The sequence below is a fragment of the Canis aureus genome, chromosome 33, assembly GCF_053574225.1.
Source record: "Canis aureus isolate CA01 chromosome 33, VMU_Caureus_v.1.0, whole genome shotgun sequence".
In the NCBI taxonomy this organism is placed as follows: Eukaryota; Metazoa; Chordata; class Mammalia; order Carnivora; family Canidae; genus Canis; species Canis aureus.
Window position 1 is genome coordinate 22,096,546 of NC_135643.1, and position 19,113 is coordinate 22,115,658.

Here is a 19,113-nt window from a genome sequence, read left to right on the forward strand (position 1 = left end):
GTCCGAGCCCAGCTGGGGTGACTTCATCTTACTTTCCTTTGACAGAAACTGCATGTTGCATGATGCAGCGTGGGTGCCCTCAGAGGTAGCTACCTACGTTTGCATACTTCCTGGCTGACAGAAGACTCCTGCCCGTGCCTCAGGGCCAGGGTGGTGAGTGTCAGTGGGAGGAGTAACCCAAGTTTCACTTCCTTGCTGGTTGGAGCCCAGCCACAGCAGGCTTCTCTCTCAGAGGAGGAGAGCGCGAGGAGCAGTAGACCCAACTCTCTCTCTCTCTCTCTGCCTCTTCCCATAGCAACTGGCAGGGGCTGGGGGACGTGAGGAGCGCGAATGGGCAGAGCAGAGTCTCTCGAAGGGAAGATGAGCACCCAGGATCCTTCAGATCTGTGGAGCAGATCAGATGGAGATGCTGAGCTGCTTCAGGAATTGGGGTAAGAAGCAAGTCTTCTTTTCAAAGTACTTCTTGGGTGACCATTGACTCCCAATTCCCTCCCAGATGTTCACTTCGGTTGACTATCTTCAGCACCTTGCCGTCTCAGTCCTCTTCGCTTTCCACTTCACCCCTTTGTGTCTGTTAGGCATCTTTCTGCTTGGGGCCAATCATATTTTAAAGGCATATAGTATTTTCCCAAGTGTGAAAAGATGTAAGCAGAAAAAATGGGACAAAAATCAAATGTTGGGCATTCTTTGAGACTAGGAACAGGATTGAGATGTATGAGTCGATGTTACTTGGTTTCCTTGGTGCAGATCTGGTTTATGAATAAAAGTGCTGTTCAGAAGTTTGGAGCTCTAAGCTATTGACAGTAAGAGGGCTGCATTGCCAGTAAGATAAACAGAAAGCCTAGCCTATTGCATCGGAGAGGGACTTTTTCAAAACAGAAAGAATGAGGAAGTGTCTGCACTGTCTCATCTGTGTTTCTCTCTCCTGACACTGCATTTGTCTTGTATGTATGTGTGTCTTGTAGGTGCAACTTTGAGCCTTTTAAATACTAACAAGTCAGGAAGAGGATAAAATTCCTGCCTCAAACAGGTTATAAGTTTAGGTAAGGTGGCATCATCCTAGTCCTGTCTTTAAGAAGGGACCAGATGAGACAACCCATCAGGGTATTTAATAAAAGAAGCAAGTATTACACAAGAGAGGTGTAGGGGGTTTCCTGGAAAAACTGGACCTTTACCCTAAAGCACCAGAAATATCCTAATGAGGCTGATTTTGACACCTGTGCTTCACAAGAGGCAAGACCAGCACCTCTTCATAAATAGCACTGTCTCCACAGCAACCCAGTGACATAGAGCCTATTATCTCCAACTTACAAAGGAAGAAAATGGCACCCAAGGGGTTGAAGAACTCTCCTACATCACACATCAACAAATGGCAAAACTGGGATTTCAACCTGCAAAAGCCTATGTTCTTTGCCAGAGAAAAACTGAAACAGGGATGAAATCTCTGCATTAAGTCAGCAGAGATTATATCTTTTGTGTGGTATTATTGTAAAAGTTCTCCATAAGTCCAGCCTTCAGATTTTAAAATGGAGGTCTCAGAATTGAACTCTACCCTCACTAGATAAATCAGATATAACAGTGAGAATTTTCCAGAGTCAACTCCCCTTACTGGGAATTCAGAGTTCTCAGATACCACTGTTCTTCTAGGATGAATCTCCAAAGTGGAAGGGTAAAATACCCCTGAGCATCCAAACAGGTGTCACAAAGTCCAGGCACTAAAGCTAGACCTTTGGGCTCTCACTTACAGCCTTATGAAATTATTAAAGTATAATTTGTTACATGCTTCATTATCAATATCCCCAGCCTATGATCAGCAGGAAGTTTCAAAAGAGAAGAGAGACAAAGGAGGTACTCAATTCTGGTTCTATGAGCCCACTTTCAATGCTTGAGTGACGCTGTAACCTCCTTGGATGACAGAGATGAGCTAAATGATGTCTCCTCTCTCTACCATATGCCCACAGCAGGAAGTGACTGTGGGCAAAACCCACAAGGAAAACAGAATTGTGCCTTCCCTCTGTTGTCAAAGAATGGACATTTAATACAACCCAGAAACACCCAAACCAGGTACATTTATACCAAGACTTCTGTATTTCAAAAGGCCTGGAAATTTACTAAACATTTGATGATGGTTTCCATAGAAGGCAAGCGGCAGTTAATCTGGGAAAATTGCTCTCCGGTTCAGGTTTTCAACCTTAGCTGTACACTGGTGTCACACAAAAAGTTTTTAAAAATTTCTGTCCAGGCCACATGCCAGACAAATGACACTAGGTTCTTGGGAGTGAGTGTTTTCTTTTTATACTCCCCAAGTGACTCCAGAGAGAGACCAAGGTTGGGAGTCACTGCATAGAGTATAAATCCAGCAGAAGTGCTGAGAAAAATATGATTTTATTTTTCACTTATTGGGAATGTAGCTGAATCTTAAAGGCATTAATAAATGTTGACATTTTGTTTGTTGGTTTGGAAGCAGTTTGCTTAACAATTTTATTGAGGTGTACTTTACGGATAACACACCCTCATTTCAAGTATACAAATCCACAATTTTTAGTGACTTTAAAGAGTGGTTCAAACATCACCATAAATCAATTTTAGAACATTTTCATTTCCCCAATAAGAACATTTAGTAGTTTATTTAAATACGATCAATATCATGCTGATAAACCACTTGGACAAGGAATGATTTCTAGAGTCTGCCTATACTTCTACCACAGGTGATTTCAAGCTGCCAAAGGTTCAACAACCCACCTGTAAAATTCCTGGAAATTTAATAATGGACTTGAGCAAGTTCTTGCCCCTTCAGGACATCTCTGATATACCTTTTGCAGGTGTTAATATGTCAGAAAACCCGAAAACGAACTGTTACCCCTTGCAGAATTCTGAATATAAGTGAGACTCTTCCTTTGAGACTTTAAGTCACTGGTTAGGTGTGATCTGTACCAAAACTTTGGATTAATTCAGTTTTTAAAATGCTCCATTAAAACAATAAGACTTAATGTAATTGATAAATAAACAGTGGCTGGTTTTAGTGACTTAATTTTTAAATTATTTTAAATATATTACTTGAGTTGTTAGGTAGATTTGTATGTTCGTATTTTCCTCTTTTTTTTTTTTAAGATTTTATTTATTTATTCGTGAGAGACACAGGCAGAGGGAGAAGCAGGCTGCATGTAGGGAACCCAATGTGGAACTTGATTCCCAGACTCCAGAATCACACCCTGAGCCAAAGGCAGATGCTCAACTGCTGAGCCATCCAGGCGTCCCAATATTCTTATTTTTCATAGATATAAACAGATAATGCAATGGTTAGAGTTCATATATCCTTGTTCTTGGTCCCTATTTTTATTCGGGCTCTGGAATATGTAAATTCCAAAAATTAAACCCTGAACTGCAGCAAATCAATCCATCACTTGCCTTTCTAGGGCACACATGGCTTACTCAGAACACTGGTTTATTCTTTTCTAAAGTACCCAGATCATGGAACTCTGAGGCATTGCTGAGTCTCATCTATAGAGGGTCAATCTAAAAACATTTATTTTCTTTAATTAGAAATGTATGAATGTGTCCAAAACAAAGGGGAAATAAAACCATCTGTGATTGTTGCTCAGCTTCATTTACACTTTGGAGGGATGGGATTAGGGGTGGAGGTGGACTGTGGGGAGGAAGGAATGGACAAGGGGTGCCCAGAATGGTCAGTGATAAGGAAGAGGTGGACTGAGAACAGCCGGGCTGTTTGTTGCTTTCAAAATGAAGCAATGGGGAAATGAAACAAGTAATGACTACTAGAGAGGTCACCTAAATAACTAACTAGATATAAAACTGCTAGTTAGCCAATAATTTAAAGTTCCAGACATTCTTTGATTATAACAATGTTTCCTACAAAGACAATGTATTAAATCAATCAGTCAGTCAATCAATCTCTAATTTTTCTACCCCTGAACATATAAGAGGAGGTTAGAATAGATCAGGGGTCAGCAAGTTTTTTTTGTAAAAAACCAGATAACAAATTTTCCAGGCTTTGCAGGCTTTATGATTTTGGCCACAACTACTCACATCTGCCACTGTCATGCAAAAACAGCCATAGATAATACAGAAACAAATGACCGTGACAGTGTTCAAACAAAATGTTATTTATGGATAGTGAAATTTGAATTTCATATTATTTTCATGAGTCATAAAATATTCTTCTATTGTTTTCCCCAACCATTTAAAAATATAAAATAATTCCTATCTCTTAATCTATACAAAAACTTATACCCTGGCAGGATTTAGCCCTCGAGTGGTGGTTTGCTGACTCAGGGAACAGATGACGATAATCAAAATGAGTCCTCATTATGAGGCAGACAGTTTTGCATACACTAGCTCTTGTCTTCAGAAGGTACTGGCATTTCAACTTTACATACAAGAAGACTCACTAGTAGAAAAATCAAGTTGCAGAGAATCTGTTGTGATAGTCATTATTTACTGACCACATACTATGTGCCAGCATCATGCCATAATGCCCATTATGTCACTAAGTGTTATGTCCAGTAACACTTTCAATGTGGTATAATTAGGCCCATTTCATAGAGACAGAGAGTGAGTTCAGATAAGTGTGGTGAACCATCCAGGTCACAGACCTCATAGAGGTACAGCTGAGGGACATGTGTGAGAGCTTACCCCGAAGCAGATGCTCTTTCCACTGATCGAAGAAGCTCTATGTTCTAATAATGGCAACTGGTAATCATTGGATGTCACTATGTGCCAGCCACTATTTTAAATTCTTTGCATGTATGATTTATTAAATTTACACATCACTGTGATAGATACTATCACAAATATCATTTCCATTTACAAATGAGAAAAGTGAAGGACAGAGCTTTTATCACATGTCCAAGTTTACATGCTCAAAAACCTTTAAATCCTAAAGTTTTGTTCCAGGGCTCACATGACTGTGCACTAAAGCAATTTGCTAATTTTCATCAAACTTGTCTCTTCTTATGATAGTAGCTCTATTTGTTAGTACTACTATGAACTGAGAGACACAAAGCAAGTTCTGTGATTACTACTACAAATATTATTACTAAAAGATACTATTCTTAAAAAATGAAAAGATAAAACATACAGAAAAAATAAAATAAAAGACATTTTTCTTTCAAGTTCTTCACATAATATGCATTCTCATGCACACAAAGCTAGGCCAATACCCTAATTAATCAAAACTTTATTGAATTTTGTGTAGATTCCATTTTTCAGAGCTAGACAAACAGAATAGGCTAAGTATAGTAAAGTCAAAGTTTTGCCCTTGTTTTCGTTTTTGTAGAGAGAGTGAGCAGATGGGGATGGGCAGAGGGAGAGAGAGAGAGAGAAAGAGAATCCTCAGCAGGCTCCATGACCAGCACAGAGCCTGATGTAGGGTTCTATCTCACAATCCTGAGATCTCGAACCAGGCCAAAATCAAGATCAGAGGCTCAACCAACTGAGCCACCCAGCTTCCCCTAAAGTCAAAGTTTTAAAGGAATCTGTTTACAAAGCTCCGATACCAAGTAGAGCTATAGAGCTTGTTCCTTTTCTGTGCACAACTCTGTAATCTTGGATTCTAAAAATGGAAGGTAATTCTCTCATAGCTGTAGGGGAATATGTAACTAGTGTACAGTTCAGTCTCCCCTTGACTCAAATTAATTTCCTCTTCAGTTGTGTTTTCTGTTCCTCTGTGAGTAGTGGTGACTTCCTTCTACCTACATGTGGAAATCTGTCCACAAAGCGGCTTCAGACTGAGTGGGGTCACTTTGTTCATTCATTCACACTCACATCCATTCATAGATCCAGCTGTTGAATGATGACATTATGCAAGGTAGTGTGGGGACATTGAAATTAAGAAGAAGAAATGGCTGTCCCTTCAAAGGGTTTACAGCACAGAGGACAGAGACTGTACACACCCATGTAGTTAGAATGCAGGGGAGAGGGGCTGAGGGTCATGACTGTGTCTAGATAAAGCTCACAGCACACGGCAAGAAGGAAGGAGCTCACTGGTTGTGGACAATATGGCTTTGGACCTGATAGGTATTTGTCAGTTGATGTCAGAAAAGATGACATTTGCTAATGAGAAAATGGCATGAGTAAAGGGGTAAAAGTGGCAAAACACGGGAGTATTCAAAAAGTAAAAGAAATCCACACAATTCTGGGCCTCTCATCCTTGGGACCCAGCACCTAATGAGCTCTCATTCAGTTGGTTCTGGGCTCTACCTCTCAGAGTCCCCATGGGAAGCCTCATTCTTTGTGGAACATCCACCTGCCTTTCCTCTTCTAGTTTCTATTGTCATAGCCATAGCCATAGCCCCTTTTTTAAAGCCTGCATTAATTTCTTTTTCTTCCCAACTCCTCTAGAGGATAAATTCCTATTCTGAGCCCACACGTTTCTGGCTCCTACACCCTGTTATGGACCTGTCTAAAACCAGTACAGATCACCTAGTGAACTTTTTTTTTTTTTTTTTTTTTACCTCGTGGACTCTTAACCATGTTGCTTGCTTCACCTCCAGATTCTCTATGGTCATATGTTCTCCCTGCCACCTGCCCACTAGAGTCTTCCCCCATTATCCGTTTTTGTTTAAAAATATTTATAACTTTAGGGGCATCTGAGTGGCCTGATCGGTTAAACATCCAACTCTTGATTTTGGCTCCCAATCATGATCTCAGGGTCATGGGATCAAGCCCCACATTGGGTGCTCATCGAGGAATCTGCTAAACCCTCCCCTTCTGCTTCTCTCCCACTCCCTGTACTCTCTCTCTCTCTCAAATAAATAAATAAAATCTTTTATTTTTTTAATTAATTAATTAATTTATTTATTCATGATAGACATAGAGAGAGAGAGAGGCAGAGACACAGGAGGAGGGAGAAGCAGGCTCCATGCTGGGAGCCCAATGTGGGACTTGATCCGGGGACTCCAGGATCATACCCTGGGCCAAAGGCAGGCGCTAAACCACTGAGCCACCCAGGGATCCCCAATAAAATCTTTTTAAAAAAATGTTTATAGCATTTATTTATTTATTTATTATTTATTTATTGTTTATAGCTTTTAAAAAGCATAAAAGCAATGTTATTTGTTTTGATAAAAATATGGTTAGGAAAGAGAATGTTACTTTTTAGAAACCCACGCTGGACTACTTAAAGTGTCATTATATCTAAAATCAACTTTTAAATTGTTCATCCAAAAATATATAAAGAATATATGGCCAAAGTTTGAAAATTATGCTACTTAAAATATGGGTATTATTTAAGTATGCATATTATTTTTTCTATTATATATGCTATTTTTCTACTTACTGAAGTTACTCATAATAAACAGTTAAAATAATAATCATCTGTATTAATTATTGAAAATTTGGGATATAAAGGCTCCCAAAAAGTCAGTCATGTACAACCATCCAGAATGACATATTGTTCAACCTGTCTTCAGTCTTTTAAAAATATTTTTCTGTAAATACATCCCCCCACACACACACAGATAAAATTGTGGCCATAACACATATATATATTTTTCTCTTGCTTTCTGGTAGGATATTTTTCCGTCATCTATTTTTAGTCTGTGTCTAAGCAAGTTCTGGGTCTGGTTTTTCCCCGGATCAACCTGTTTCCCTCTATTAAAGTCTGGATATTTAGGTAGGTCCAAATTCCAGAAGGCTTTATATAGATTAAGAGTTTGGACTTTGGTCAAACTCCATTTGACAATATGGACTTACTGAATGCTTTTAGGAATGTGGAATTACGTGGTCGTCATGTTTTGTTTTTAGATTAATCTGGTAAATTAATCTGGTAGTTGAGCTCATGATAGGTAGCAATGGGTCCAGAGCCAAGAGAACTAATTAATGAGGGACTTTACAGATTGGTGAATAAGGAACTAGAATGGTGACCTGGGAACAGCAAGAGAGGAAAGGAGGTAGAAGCCAGTAATTCCACTTAGCTAAGCACGGTAAGTGATTTACATTCAAGTAAGAATGAGTTCTGCATTTGTATAGTTTTTCAAAATAATGTCAAAGGTATTTTGAAAACCTTAATGTCACAAGTGTCTTTGAATTCATTCTTTGTTTTCTTTACCACTACCTATTTCTAACGTTGTCTGCAGTTGTAGAATTCTGACTTAACACCAGTAGATACTATGTCTTGGATTGATTCTCTAGATACTACACTTCACAAATGTCAATCCTAAAGCACTGAGAGGTTTGTCCACCTGCTCTTAGCTGAACACAGTAAACTCCTTTACATGGTGAATTCCCAGGGAGCAGGACTGTAGCTGATTCATCCCTGTCTGCTCCACGCCAGCCCACCACTTGGCAAAGAGCAGATGTCTGAAGATTTGAATTCCCCCAAGTTGAGTCAAAATCAAGACCAGAATTTAAAGTCCTTGACTTTAGCCCTCTTCCACACCAACCCTGATGATACATTTGCATTTGTTACCCTCAGACTCATTCTGTCCTCTTGTACCTGAAAGTTTTTACACATGGTGACAGGCATCATCTGAACCATGCAACACAGAGGAGATAACTAATAACAAAGATCTGTCTGTATTTTTTTCATCCTACAAAGTTTGGGGCTCTCTCCGGTAGCTGTAGGTTGCTAAAAGTGGCCCTCTCTGTCTTCTGTAGCCACCTGCAATAGCAGCTTGCCAGCAGTAACTCCAGTCCAAAGACAATGACCTGGAAGCAGTATTTTATGCAGAACAGACTACAAGAATAATGAGAATGAGTGCAGAGTCAAGCTTGATTCCACTTGTGGATGAGCGCCCCTGAGAAAATCTCTGGCGTGGGTCTCTACCCAGACATTCCAGGCCTCTGCAAGTCCTTATCCATGAAATATTTTTACCAATCAGTCTCTGAGGTTTGGCTCCCAGTCCAAATCAAACTGTTGCTAAGCCCCAATCCCTGGAGGACCAGTAATGCTCTTTTAGTCTTGTGACCATTCCCGCACTGTGCTGGCTGACCTGGGGATGGCCCGAAGGACCTGGGCAGGAATGAGATACAAATTGCCACCCATCCTCCCACACTGGGGTCCATGACACTTCCCCCCTGGTCCCTGCAAGTCCTTGAGTTCCCTGGTGTGGCGACCCATCTATGAGTGAGGCTCTGCGGATCTCTATGGGTCTGTGTCCTTCTCTCTCTTTGGTTTCTCTGCCTCTGTCCCCTGAATACTCTGTGTCCCTCTGTTTTGTGTTTCCCAAGCCACTGCCCTGTGTGCTTCCGCTGTATGTGGGAGCCACTGTGCCTTTCTCTGGTTCTGAATCTCTGTGCCACTCTCTGACTGTCTGAGTCTTTGTTTCTGCCTCTGATTCTGTTTCCATCCTCAGAACTGCTTTCCTCATTCCTTGGACTCCTTCAAGAACAGGTTTGCCCTGATCTCCGACTCCTGGGAAAATTCTCTCTTTCCCTTCAGTCCTGTTTTGCTTTAGATAGTTTTGACACCTACAAAAAACAAAACAAAACAAAACAAAACAACAACAACAAAAAAACCCCACACACCAAAAACAAAAACAAAAAACCCAAAGTTTCGGAGCTACCTTCAGTTCCTCATTTGACCAGCTAGCCAGAGCACTGCTTCTATCATCACTCAGGTATGTCTCCTAATGCCCGGCACAGCTGGCCTCAGCATTTAGCTCTGCTATTAGCACATGTAAATGTGGGCATTCAGAATGGCAATATGAAAAGCCACAGACAAGCAGGTTGTATGACAAAAACTGCCTTATTAGAAGGACTTTGGTGAGCTTATCTTCAGCCTAACCTCTGCATAACACTTAGGCCTCTCTTAGGCTTCATTAATATCTAAAAACTTTGCAAGGCCTGTTTGGTTCTCTCCACTTGGACAGGGTCTGTTGCTATGATCAATGGAAAAATAAGCTCACGTTTGTGAATATGGGATATAACGTATTTATACGGACAACACTGTCTTATCCTAGATATTGGCACGACCTTAGTGTAACATGCATTGCAGTGCTGATAGTTCTTGGGCTGACAAGGTTTTTCCTTATCCTAAACCCACAATTTCTGATGGCGTAAAGGGCCAAGAACTTTATTTCTCACAAAGTCATGGTGTTTAGAACCAATCACATGACCAAATGAACGTGAAGGAAATCAGCAGCCAAGCAATCCTGTAGAACAATTCAAGTGCTAAGGCCGGGTTAACCCAAGTTAAGATTGCTTGGAGTAGGATTGCTCAATAGTTTTATCTTATGTTCTATCAACTGTGTGTTGAGAAGGATTCTGAGGCCAAGTATAACCTTAGCCAGAAAGAAAACAGATCAATTAGTTATATCATCCATGGCCTTTAAAGAGAGGGGGGACATCATATATTATACATTTGCTGCCTTTGAGCTAGAGGGTACACAGAGTGTGTCTGTATCATTCAAAAGTGAGAATAATTTTGAAAACAAAGGAAAAAGAACATTCTCTAAAGAGTGTTTTTATTGACTGCTCAACTCCAAGGACTTTTAGCTACAGTCACACAATCAGGAGTCTCTGTTCTTGCTTTAGATTGAAATATATATTTTATTTATAACTTTGATGGGACTGAATGTAGATTTTGTGTCACTTCTCTTTGCCCGGAAGGGGAAGAATAAATCAATAAATATGTAAATAATCTGTAGATGTGGGTTACTAAGAAATTTTCTCGCCAAGAAATATATAATCCAAATGGTTGAGTGGCTCAAGTTTTAACATGAAAGATCATTTCCTATGCCCACCTGTTCTTCCAATGTTATTTGGCATTATTGCTCGATATAAAGCCTCTGTTCCAACAAGACATTCTGTTTCCTATAAATGCCATGCATGTGTCAACCACAGTGCCTTTGCTTAGGTCATTTCTCCTGTTGCAATGCCCTTTTCTCTCATTATTTAAACCTATATTTATTCTTAAAAAGTGTCAATTCATGGTCTTCCTCCTCCATGAAGCCTTCCCTGATATGCCAGTCCCCTGTGAGCTCCCCCTCTTATATCATTTACTGTCCATATCACTAGGAGTGCAGCTATTTGGGAAATTTCTGTGTGCAAATCCTCCTCTTTTCCTCCCCATTAGACCTTTAAGATCACCTAGTACTTTCTTTGCTCTCTGTGTACTCCTCTTTAGGTGAGAAACACCGTGAACTCAAACCATTGAAGTTACTGAAACAAATTAAAGTTTTTAGGATCAAGAGTACTTGACCTCTGTGTTTCTCAAACTCCAAACTTCATTATAGATCATATAAGACTCTTGATAAATACAGATTATAGTTCAACAAGTGTAGGGGGGCCTGAGAATGTACATATCTAACAAGATGGCAGGGCACTGAGTAGCAAGGCTTTGTGTTGTTTTTCAAACACCAGGCACAATGTTTTAGTGTCCATAAAGTCAATGTAGTGGGTCACAATCATGTGTGTCAAACATAAATGGAAGAGAAAAGAAAATGGTATATAATAAGTATCCTATGGAAATACAGTGTCGTTTCCTATAATACTTTGTGTTTTTTGTGTGTGCCTACAATATGTGTGTGTGTGTGTGTGAGAGAGAGAGAGAGAAAGAGAGAGAGAGAGAGAGAGAAATGAAATATTAATTTTGTATCAGTGACTTAAGACAATAAAACAATGGGATAAAAACTATGAAGGCACCAATATGCTGAGGCAATTTCCCTGAAGGCGCTAGTACAAAGGGGCACTGCACTGGAATGGGAGAAGGGGCTGGCTTGAGGACCAGCTGCTGGATCTAGCTGGTCTGCCTTTCTCTGTGGTTGAGCTGGCTTCCTGTACCTAACTGAGAGGCAGCTATGAAAATTCTTTAGTGGGTGTGTGTTTCCTACTTTGTTACTATATCATGGAAGGGGTAACACCACTGTTTCCTTCAAGGTCAACTGCTGGTTTGGGTAATCTCATAAACCCAGTGCAAATATTCTTTAGAAGCTTGAGGAGTCTCTGCTCTGTTACCTCCATTAGACTTGAAACATATTTATAGCAATGTGTGGGCCTTGGGGGAAAAAAAAGAATATAACATTACTTGAATGTATGTTATAAATAGTTTCTTGCTCTTTTTTACTTCTTCAGAAAAAATGAGACCAAAAGAATTTTTTTTTTAATTTTTTGTTTCAGGAAAGATTGAACCTTATTCCAAACTATTCCCTTGCCTAGCACAATGTCTAGCATATCATATCTAGCATAAGATACAAGACTTGCTATTTATAATGTTTTATATTTAACAAATCTTGTATCTTGTTCTCTCCTGCAAAAGTTAAAGAATCATTATAAAAGTTTGTAAAAGAAGACAGATTTTCAATATGTTTCCAACATACGGAAACATAAGGGTTTTCTTACCATAGTGTTGTTATTAGTCACCTTGACTGCTGAGAACAGTAAAGTTGCTACTTGGATGTCACATACCTAACAAGTTGGAAGTTGGAGCAGACAGGGGAGCTAAGGAAATGACCAGAGACAAAGGCATGGTCTCTTTTCCACAGAATTCTCACTGATGCTCCACGTTACATACACTACATAAACGTTTATGATCCAAGTTAGCTGCTTATTAGCATTTCTTTTCAGTTGGTGTTGGCTAGTTGTAAAAAGGTTTCTTACTGGACTTACTTCTGAAAACATCAGCCTCCTAATGCAGTTGGGGAAGACGTGACCGAACAGCAGAGGAAAATGAGTTTTAATCAACTGTTGGTGCGGCATGAATCAGCAGCATGATGCAATTGTCAAGAAATGAATGCAATCTTGGGATGCCTTCTACTGTGTACCTAGCAGAATACTACTTCTACTGTGTACCTCCTTAGAATAAGGGAGATCCTTTGAGGCTTAGTTTTACACATCAGATCTTACCTTTAAGATAGATTTTTAAAATTTGGAAGGTATTCAAAGAAGATAAGATCCCTGGGTGATAAAGGAACTGAAAGCCTGTCATAAAAAGAGAAGTTGAAGGTGAAGGAAAGAGAAAATGTACAATCTAAATGATTTAACTGTTTGTTTAAGTATCCTGTATGAAACTCCAACAAGTAGGGATGCCTGGGTGGCTCAGTGGTTGAGCATCTGCCTTTGGCTCATGTCATGATCCCACATTGGGCTCTCTATGGGGAGCCTGCTTCTCCCTCTGCCTATGTCTCTGCCTTTCACTCCGTGTCTCTCATGAATAAATAAATAAAATCTTAAAAAAAAAAAAAGAACTCCAATAAGTAGCTCTGGGACCATTTGTGGAAAGCTACACAGCAGGAAACAGCAATTCAGTGTAGGAAGAGTTTTCTGGCCATCAATCATGGCAGTATGAAAAGAGCTTGCCTATAAAGTAGTAAGTTCCTGTCATTGACAATATGTACCAAAGACTGGGTAAGAGTCTCGTTAGGGTTGAGGTTTAATCACATACTGTACAAAAGAATTTTTAAAAAGACTCATAAACCAAATTTGTGGTTGCAGTGGGGATTATACACTGGATTTTATTTACTAAGCTAAACATTTTTTTAAAGATCTATTTATTTATTTGAGAGAGAGAGCTAGAATGAGTGTACATGCACCATCAGGGGAAGATGCAGAGGGAGAGAGAGAAGCTTAAGCAGGCTTCCCGCTGAGCACAGAGCCCAATGTGGGGGTCAATCTCATGACCCTGAGATTATGACCTGAGCCAAAAACAAGAGGCGGGCACTTAACGGATTGAACTACTCAGGCGCCCCTAAACTAAACATTTGTTGTTTGTTTTTTTTAAAGATTAGAAGTATATGCAATTTTTATGGTCACCAGAAAGAAGTTTACTGTAAAACCAATGAGGCTTCAGCTTCAGGGCCCCTCCTTAGTACAGACCACAGCCATATAGTTAATAAATGTCATCCACTCAAAAAGTATTTAAGTTTAGTTCCTATACATGAAAATGTAAAATATCCTGGAATCTTAGAGCTCATATTTGAGAGAAATTTGATAGAGGTCCCAGAATCTGCCAACAATTTAAAAAACTTCATTACCAATAAACCTGAAAATAATTTTTCTATGCTGTCAATAATTTCTAAAATAGTTTAGATAAAAGACCAAATTATTGTTCTATTCTCTCTCTAGAAAAAGATATTATAAAATTGTCATATGAAGAAATAATCAAAAATAATGCAACCAAAAATGTAGAGGAAAAAAGTATAATGGTATGCGAGACAGTTAATGAAAATAAGTTATTTTTCTTGGTTTTGTGATGTTTGTAATATTTCTCAGCTTTTTAAATCTGTAAGTTTTTGTGATTTCTCATTCCAAATGATTTCCTATTTTTGGTAATTTTATATTAATTTTCTTAAAGAGAATTCCAAATTTTACAAACTTCAAGCTCCTCAAAATCTGACCCATCCCCTTAAAAATCAGAATAATCAAAAAATAATTTTTTTAACACAGTTTCAATGATAGGAGCTTAGGTGGGACCCAGTTTCATGCAGTTAGAACTTTAAGTAATGAGCTGTCAGATGTGCGTATTAAGCCATAAAAATCCGTGGAGCCATCAACCAAGGATCTGTCAATATCCAGGGCCCTATGTAACTTGGCCAACCACCCAGCTTCATCTCACACCCCTGACTGCCTTTGTGCCCTGCTGGCACTCACCCCGTTACTCACACCACCAAGTGGTGCTCTGATACTAGACACACCTACCATTCTCTTGTTTCTAGGTCTGCACTCCTCTTAATTCCTTTCCCATGGAATAGCTCCCTGAATAATTGTCATTCCAAATCATACCAGGCTTAAATGGAGAAAAAGTTTCTCTCTCTTCTCTCTCTCTCTCTCTCTCTCTTTTTCTCCCTCTCCTTCTACTTCCCTCTCCCAATCCCCAAAGTGCTAGGTCAGTTCCAGTGTTCAACACACAATAGTTGAATAAATCAAAGAATAAAACAAACTATTAACAGGGCTATCTCTGGAGGTTAGATTAAAGAAGAAATTAACAGCATCTTTAATCTTGGTTCCTTCCAGGATTTGAGTTTGGTGTGCATTTTTTTCAGACTTTTTTTTTTTTTTAGGATTTTATTTATTTGAGAGAAAGAGAGTATGAGCGGCGGTGTGGGGAGGCAGAGGTAGAACGCGATTCCAATGAGGGGGTTGATTCCAGCACTCTGGTATCATGACCTGAGCCGAAGGAAGATGTTTAACTAACTGAGCCACCCAGGCTCCCTTTTTATTCAGACTTTTATTTTATGTGTTTACATGCCTTTATATGTAAATGTATATGTATTTTATTTTTTGGATGGAGGGAAAAGATTTTTTTTTTAAATAAGTGGTATCATACTGCACCTGCCACTAGTTCCTCTAACTTACTGACATATTTTGGGGTCCATCAACCTTGATGTGTGCACGTACCACAAACATCTTCAGTGATTCTTAGTGGGGGTGCGCTTGGCTTCTGAGCAGGACAATTTTCACTTGTTCAGGACTGCAGCGTTCTTTGTTAGGAGTTAAGCATTCTGCCCCCGTCCCAAAGTGCCAGTAGCACCTGACCCCTTGCCCTCATCACTTGGCAATGAAATGCTCTCAACACCTTTTCACTTTCAGTTAACTTATTACATAATCTTATCCTTTGAGTTCAACTTTATCATTTCATTGTTGGTAGATATTTAGGCTGGTTTCAAATTTTTACTCTCACCAAGAATCACCTCTGTTCCTACTTCCATCTGCTTATGTGTGAGTGGTTCTGGAGGCAGACACTAGAACAGGAGTTGCTGGTCATACGTCCATCCATGTTCTGTTCACATGTGCTAGATTCCCCTCTGACTTACACCCTTTTACCAACAGTAGATGGTAATAGCCATGGCCTGTATTCTTCAATACCTAATCCTCTCTAATTCTTCAGTTTTAGCCAATCTGGCAAATAAAGAAAATAATCACATTGTTATCTTAATTTGCATTTCTCTGATTAGTATTGAGATTTATTTGAATACATATTTCCCCTTTTGTGAGAGACTTTCACTTTCTCTTCTGTATGTGTACATATTTTAATTTTTACTATACATGATTTCTAATCAGAAAAAATAATGCACACTTTAAAAAAACAACTTACATGTCCTTTAAGGCCCACTCAGGTATTGGTTCATTCTAATAATGGTCTTGATCTTTCTCCCTGGAACCATTCTCTTGGACAGGGTTTGCAAAGTACTTGTCTTATCCTCTTGACTAAATTAATAGAACCCAGGGGCACCTGAGTGGCTCAGTGGTTGAGCATCTGCCTTCAGCTCAGGTTGTGATTCTGAGGTCCTGGGATTGAGTTCCGCATCAGGGTCCCTACAGGGAGCCTGCTTCTCCCTCTGTCTGTTTCTGCCTCTGTGTGTGTGTTGTGTGTGTGTGTCTCATGAATAAATAAATAAAATATTTTTTAAAAAATAATTAATAAATAGACTCTAGACTGAGGCTTTTACATTTTTGTTCCCTTTGACCTGCCTTCTATAAAGTCTTGTGCAATATTCTGCACAGATTTGAAGCTTAATAAATAAAAATTTGAGTGATAAAATGTAGAGGTTGATTATGGGAAAATATCGACTTTATTTTCAACCTATAGCTCTTTGTGTGAATGAGGTCTTGATTGAATCTTACCAAAAGTGGGACATATTTCTATAAAGGACATGTAATGTTCTTGGACCTATAGTCACTTCTTTGGAAGATATGCTCATCAAAATTTCTAGGAAAGGAATACTTAACTAGTAGAGGAAGTTCAGATATATGTGGAAGAGCTCTTTGGGGAATGAAGATCCCACTGCCCCATATACATCATGAAGTTAGGAGGCTGCGTGACAGTCTCTGTGTTAGGTTATCCCAAGCCCAGGACTCCATAAAACCCCCAGGGGATAGCGATAGTGACTCAATCAAGCTGCCACCCAGAAATTAACGTGTGCTGAGATGTTCCACATTAGAGCACAGTCTGATCCTCCTTGCTTTATACTCAAGTATTTCTTATGTGTTGGTCATATATAGTTATTATTTAGAAAATTACCATAATAAAGTTCTTAGTAAAAAAAAATGTCATCAAGCTGTAATTATCAGAAGAATTCTGTAAATTTTTTTAAAGATTTTATTTATTTATTCATGAGAGACACAGAGAGAGAGAGGCAGAGACACAGGCAGAGGGAGAAGCAGGGTCCATGGAGGAGCCCAACGTGGGACTCGATCCTGGGTCTCTGGGATCATGCCCTCGGCTGAAGGCAGGCACCAAAACACTGAGCCACCCAGGGATCCAGGCAATCTATAAATGTTTTAAACATAGACTTCGGATCTCATACAGACTTCGGATCTCTCTTGAAAAGAATCCAAAGGACTATCCAAATCCTTTATGTTTTAGAATTTTGTTAATCAAGTTTTATTATTTCAAATAAGTGATCTATTGCTCAAACGGACCCTCATGCCAAAATATTCATCCAAAAATTAATTATTGGTATAATGTATTTAAGGGCTTGTGACCTTTAAAGATTTCACCTATCAAAAAGAATTAGAATTTTGGCTGTACCCAAACCTGAAGTTTTTTATACCAGTCATTCTTTTTTTTTTTTTAATTGAGGCATGACTGACATGCAACATTGTACTAGTTCAAGGTTCCAATTATCCTTTGAAAGCGTTTTGTAATAAGAAGATTTGAACTCATCTGTGAATCAGGTCAATGAACCGGGCTGCTTTGTGCTTAAACAGCTTAGTGGGTGTTCTTACAAAATATTTCTCCTTGCCATTGGTTCCAGCTAGCAAATATATTTCTCATACAGGATGGAGGCATCTGTGCCCCACAGAGGAAATATGCTAAAGAAGCATGTATTGGGAAATGCAGATTTAGAAAACAGATAGCTTGGAGACCTATGTAGAAATTTCCTTCCACAGATGGTCTTATGTGTACTTTTTATTACCAGGCTAAACTTTCATGCCAGAGGGATGTCACAGCAGATGCCAGGGTGGTTCGTGACACCAGGAGCCCTCACCCTCAGGTGAACCCCCAAGAACTGGGGTTCTTCCTTGAAGTTCTTGTACATACCTCTGCAATAGCTTTTTAATCACTGACATAGTTGACATCCCTTGTGTAGTTGCCTGTGTCCCCTTCCCTTCTGCCGCCCTGAGCCGGGGGTCCCTTGTAGCAGCAACGGTCCCAAGTATCTAGCTTCCTGTTATCCAAAATAAATTCAAAGTAATAAAACAATTATATTCACGCAACAAGAAAAGCACACCACAGAGGATATCACAAGTTATGGCCTTGTGGTCTCAGTGGCTTCGTGTAACAATTGTGTGCTCTGTTCAGCTCTTTGCTAGGCCTGTTTTGGCCATTTCATGTGTGTTAATGTGAGCAGTACTTACAACTGGCCCATGAAATATGGCTAGTATGAATCCTGTTTTAGAAGGGAGAAAACAGAGGCTCAGACTGGTTACATAACTTGCCCAAGGTTGTACAGCTGGTAGAGGTATCTATCACCTGGATAGAATTCAGGCAAACCAACTCCAGGTTGAAATTCCTTGTGTTCAGCTTCATTTCAGTCAAGACAATGGACTCCAGTACAGTTGCTCAGTGGTTTTCCAACACTCAAAATGCAGTACAGCACGTGCAAAAGAGAATGTGAGAGAGAAATCAAAAAAAGAAAAAATTGGCCAAACCTTATTCTTATGGTTATTTTTGACTTGGACTTTGAAAAAAATTTGTTTGCACAGTAACATTGTATGTTTGTTTGCTAGGGCTGCCATGACAAAGTGCCACAAAATGGGTGGTTTAAACAGCAGAAATTGATTGTCCCAGAGTTCTGGAGGATGGAAGCTAGAAATGCAGTTGTCACTTCTGTTGGTCCCTTCCAGGGCTTGTAGGGAGGGATCTGTTCCAGCCCTTTCGTCCTGACTTGTAAGACGTCCATCTTCACAGGTTCACAGGGCATTCTCCGTTTGCAAGGCTGTCTCCAAATATGCCCTTTTTATAAGAAAACACCCACCCTAAATGACCTCATTATAACTTGCTAAAGACAAGACCTCATCTCCAAATAAAGTCACATGCTGAAGACTTCAACATATGAATCTCCTGGACACAATTCAACCCCTAACACTGCTGTTAGCCAATTCTCTCTACAGTCCACTCAGCCCAGCCCAAAGCATTCCTTGTCCTCATGTTTGGGCTGAGAGTTTGGTCTCTGGACTACCCATGGTGGAGAATATTGCTGAGGTAATCTT

General features: G+C 39.6%; 1 protein-coding gene across 2 annotated transcripts in view; it reads left to right on the forward strand.

Moving 5' to 3' along the window:
• Nucleotides 1–19,113, forward strand: part of DAPP1 (dual adaptor of phosphotyrosine and 3-phosphoinositides 1) — a 48,112-nt gene that overhangs the window by 884 nt on the left and 28,115 nt on the right. Inside the window, exon 2 of one of the 2 annotated variants that reach the window (XM_077882112.1) lies at nt 296–431. In XM_077882112.1, coding sequence (XP_077738238.1) covers nt 331–431 — 101 coding nt within the window. In that variant the 5' untranslated portion in view covers nt 296–330. Of the gene's footprint in view, nt 1–194; nt 432–19,113 lie in introns of those variants that run through there. The other variant, XM_077882111.1, reaches the window with a different exon arrangement.